A 4,851-nucleotide genomic window follows, 5' to 3' on the forward strand; every position below is an offset into this window, starting at 1 on the left:
GCGATGGCTTGGTGTGAACAATCTCAACATTCAACTTTAGGTATTCTTAACCTTTGTTTATATTAATGGAATGGTTATTTTTTATATAAGTTTGTAATATATTAATATTTTTTTATTAAAATAGGAAATTCGCAACATCGAACCGCCCTGTGGGAATCGGTTAGTAGACTATTCCATGAAGAAATGGGTAGGGAGACTTATTGTGAAAACGATAGCTTATCCTCAAAGTGGAGCGAGATAAGCTCCCAACTTACAAAATTTAGTGGTTTTTAAATAAAGCAAAACCCTAAAAGTGGTGAAACCGAAGCCGACATTTTGACAAATGCAGTGGTCGCATTCAAATCAAATATGAAGACCGACTTCCGTTTCATGCATTGTTGGGAGATTTGTAAATTCCATCCAAAGTGGGCGACTATCCCCATTGGTAGCGAAACTAACTCGTCTTCCAAAAGGTCAAGGGCCTCGTCTCAAGCCCAATCTGATGCACGAGATCAAGAGTTTGAGGACCTTTTAGATGATTCGCCAAGCCCAAACCGGCCTGAGCATGGAAGAAATGCCTCAAGAAGGCGTGCTCAAAAATCTGGATCTGATACGGCATCGCCTTCAGCTGGGAGTTCTAGCTCGCGTAGGGGAATATACAGCAACCAATTGGATGACATTTCATGCAAGTTGGATAAAAAACAAATATAAAAGTTAGGAATTTTTTTTTTTTGTAATTTTCTTTATTTAAAAATATTAAAAAAATTAAATTTGTTTTTTAAATAATATTGGGTCAACCCAGCCGGTCAGCCCACCAAACCCACGCCCAAACCCCCGCCCCACCATACCGTGTTGAATGTGGGTTTAACCCATGTCTGCCACCACATTCCACATGTCAACCAATGCCCAATCCAAGCCCCACCATATCCCATGGTCTAACCACTTCCTCCACCCTTATAAATGTAAATACTAAGGCCATGTGTAGTCATAAAGCCCATTTGTGGGCGTTATGCGACACGTGTCGTGCCACGTCACACAGGGGCTTTATGGGGCGTTATGTCACTAGAGCCCGTAGTCATAAAGCCCCTACCTCATCATTACTCAATTAATTAATTTTCGTTTTTTAAATTAATTTCTAACTTTATAAAATTAAAAACCATTTCATTAAATAAAAAAAAGATTACAATAAAATAAAAAAAAAGCGTTAAAATAAAATAAATAAAAAAACCTTACACTAAATTAAAATAATCAACTCAAATTTTGGTGGAAAACCAGAGCCCATAAAAACAAAACACAAAACCAGCCCAAAGCCCATAAATTAAAAACCCTATATTCCTCTTCTTCCTTGTCTTCCTTCTTCTTCGATGTCTACCTACAACACAACACAACACAAAATAAAAACAAAGCATTATATATATGAGGGAACAACCAGAAAATAAAAAAAAAATCAAAAAAACACACACATCACGCCGCGAAAATCATCGCGCCACACCCCATTTTTCGTTTGATAGCGCCCGGAGTTTTGGTGTTGCCGGCGTTTTGGTGGCGCTATGGAGGGGGAAAGCGCCCCACTACGTATCCTCTAAATGTTAAAACATAAAAGGACCAATAGGCATCTGCCATGCAGCAGGTAGCCAATGGTCATCCATCTTTCTATTGTAGAATTATAGAATAGAATTTTTTAAGCAAACACATGTCTTTTTCATGAAAAAGCCCTCAAACGCAGGGGCGCAGGATGATAGGAGCGGGGGGGGGGGGGCGAACTTTTCGTGCAGTAGTGTTACGTATGTATTTTTCGTATAGAATTTTTCGGGTATAATCGTTCCCTTCCCCACCCCCCCCCCCCCCCCGGTTTTAAAAAAATTACGTATATATATTTTCGACCCCCGGTTTTATAAAAAAATATTTATATAGCCCAAATCAGATCTATTCAGTTTCAGCCTAAATCATATTGTTATGTTTATTATAGCCCAAAATTAAAAGACCAATCAATGACCCAAATACCCTTTCTATAAAGAAAACCGAATATCTGTTGATTGGATTACCAGGTCGCTGAACAGAAGAAGAAAAGGAACGGCTGAACAGAAAGAAAACCAAACGACTGGAATCGATTTAATGCTTCTTCAATCTTCAACGTATGTGTTTTATCTTTAGGTTTAATTTATTTAGGGCTTCAATTCATGTGATTTAGGTTGAAATTAGGGTGAAATTGTTCATTTGTTTGTTAAACAACGTTTACGTTTTAATGTTTGAGAACATTTTTTATTTGATATTTAATGTTTAACTTGACCCGACCCGACCCGAATCATCGATGTCCGACCCGAACATACACCTCGAAACTACGTGATAGAAATTTTTTTTAGGTCCGTTACCTTCTGACCCCCCAGACTTTTTTTTCAAGCTTCGCCACTGGTCAAACGTATCACATAACTCAAGCAACAGATGTATGAATAACTAAATCATTGTCATGTTTTGATCTCTCATTGACCAGTGATGGTAGATACATGGTGGTTAAGAGCATATTGGATTCCCTCTTAGATGAGGGTTACAACAGACCATGCATAAGCAGCAAGAATTAAGATTTAGCTATAACACAATCAACAAGAAACGAACATGTCAGACATACCCAGCTGAAATCTTGCAGCATCTTAATATCTAATGTTAAGTATGTTATTTACATTCAGTTAAACCATACATAGATACCAATTTCCCACATAAAAAACCTGTAGAGAACCGGTTCAATCCAAGTTCAGTAAAACCAAAATACCATCACAGTTAGTTCAAGATTCTACTTCTAGTTACTATACAGATCCAACTCAGCATCCAAACCAAGACCCAACTCCTCCAGTGTAAAACTACAATCTTCAGGCCGTCCCGGCTGCAAGAAATCGAAACTATAATCCTGACCGCTCACGCACGGATCTGGCTGCATGTACATTTGCATGTTTTCATTAGCATCCGCTCCGTTCACAAATCGACCATCATAGCCATCACCAGATCCCGCCTCGGGATTAGAGTCTTCGACAGCCCCAAGAAGCTCCTCCAGATCAAACATCTCATCACCAATATCAAAGCCCAAATCGTTATTGTCTACACAATGTTCTTCTTTAGCTACAATCTCAGGTTCGTGTTTCACTTGTACACTCTCCTCATGTTTAACGCTTGGAAACACAGCCGGACCCGGTTTGGAATCATGGGTTGCATCGACCTCAGAGTAACTACATGTGGTGGTCGAGTCACAACTAGAAGCAGGGTTAGTCACCAGCAAAGGAAGTATATCGTTCTTTGACCGACAATTTGGAAGATTTAACCGAGCAGACGTGCCATACATAGCTCTAGCAGCTTCATCATACGCCAACGCAGCTTCAACAGCAGACCCAAAAGTCCCGAGCCATAACCTCCTACCCCTGTTCGGTTCACGAATCTCAGCGACCCATTTACCCCATGTTCTTTGCCTCACACCTCTGAAATTAGTTCTGGAATTCTCTGGCCCGCCCTTCCCTTTCATACAACCCTTCTTCGACCCCTTGGCGGGTGCTTTTCGAGTTTTTGCTTTACCGTCTTCATTAGCCTTGTTATATTCTATCCACTTGGCAAGAGTTGCAGCCACTTTCTCTGGTGCCTCTTTCCTACTCCTTGTTTTCCTCTTTTTCGAGCTATCCATCGGTACAGCAGACGTATTCGATTGTTGACTATAAGGACTCATCTCAGTATTTCTGTAACAACGAAGAAACAGACCAATTAGCAAAACAATAATGTAAGTATTTAACCCAAAACAAAATCAGTATGAATAAACTACTATTTTGCATACCCAAAACATTCTAATTTATAACAATTTTACTTGGAAAACAAGTAATGTGTGTACATTAACAGAACAGAGTAAAGTCAAAAGGTCAATACAACTTTTCTTGGTGCCCAATCAAGTATCAAAACTGAACAGAATCAATTTACTCATCACAAAAGTTTTCTTGGAGACCAAGTTAGGTTAAAATCAAATGCAGAAACTCTACTTTTTACGTACACACAATTCAAATAAAAATAATCAGATCTCACACAATCAATATTTCAACTAAACTATCAAAAATCCAGAATTAACAAGTAACAAACTCATAATCCATTAATCCCAACCCAGATTGTAAATAAATAAATAAAAAAACACAATAAAACCCTAATTTCGAATCCCCAAAATCATCAAGAACACCAACCCTAATTTCAGTTTTACCCCAACTAAATCAACACAGAACAACACTGATACACCTAACAGTCGAATCAAAATTAAAAAAAAAAAGATCAAACAAGAAACATACCTATCGGAAAACCCTAACGCCATGAACAGCAAATCAATATCTTCTCGAACAATCTTCTTCAAATCAAGCTTCAGTTCACAAATAATTACAGATTTATTTCCTCTTGACGCCTTTTGAAAGTTGAAATCAGTTGTCGTTGATTACTTGATGTTGTGGAATTTTGTGTGAATTTGGGGACAAAGTTTGTGTGAAAAGATTCAGAAAACTAATAAGGTGGGTTTTGGGGATATTTATAGAGTCGTCTAGATATTTCGATAGTGATATTTTTTGAATATTTAATTGTTTTAATTAAGGATAGAAATATCTTTTGGTATCAGTGTTGATGACGTGTATGCATTCGTGGCCGTTGGAGTACTGGCAAGTTCGGCGCGTGTCAAGCGAAGGTTCCCGATTGCCCACAATTTCGGGCGAGGGTTTATCACTTGTTATTCTTGCTGAGGAAGGCTCTTGTGTTTGTTAGATTACCCCTATACCTTGGGTTAATTACACTTATGCCACATGGGACCCTTCATCTCTAAGTAAGGATGAGCGTGATACGAGTACCGGTATTTAAAGATAACAATCA

The 4,851-nt window shown here is 38.5% G+C and overlaps 1 protein-coding gene across 1 annotated transcript; it reads right to left on the bottom strand.

Annotated features, from left to right (window-relative positions):
* Positions 1-2,582: 2,582 nt before the first annotated feature.
* On the bottom strand, positions 2,583-4,492 carry LOC110872740 (dehydration-responsive element-binding protein 2A). The gene is made up of 2 exons (XM_022121605.2): positions 4,287-4,492; positions 2,583-3,695 (listed from the first exon to the last, which is right to left on the bottom strand). The coding sequence occupies exons 1-2, from the start codon at positions 4,307-4,309 to the stop codon at positions 2,774-2,776; spliced, it is 945 nt and encodes a 314-aa protein (XP_021977297.1). The 5' UTR covers positions 4,310-4,492; the 3' UTR covers positions 2,583-2,773.
* Positions 4,493-4,851: the final 359 nt, after the last annotated feature.

The sequence above is a fragment of the Helianthus annuus genome, chromosome 8, assembly GCF_002127325.2.
Source record: "Helianthus annuus cultivar XRQ/B chromosome 8, HanXRQr2.0-SUNRISE, whole genome shotgun sequence".
Taxonomy (NCBI): Eukaryota; Viridiplantae; Streptophyta; class Magnoliopsida; order Asterales; family Asteraceae; genus Helianthus; species Helianthus annuus.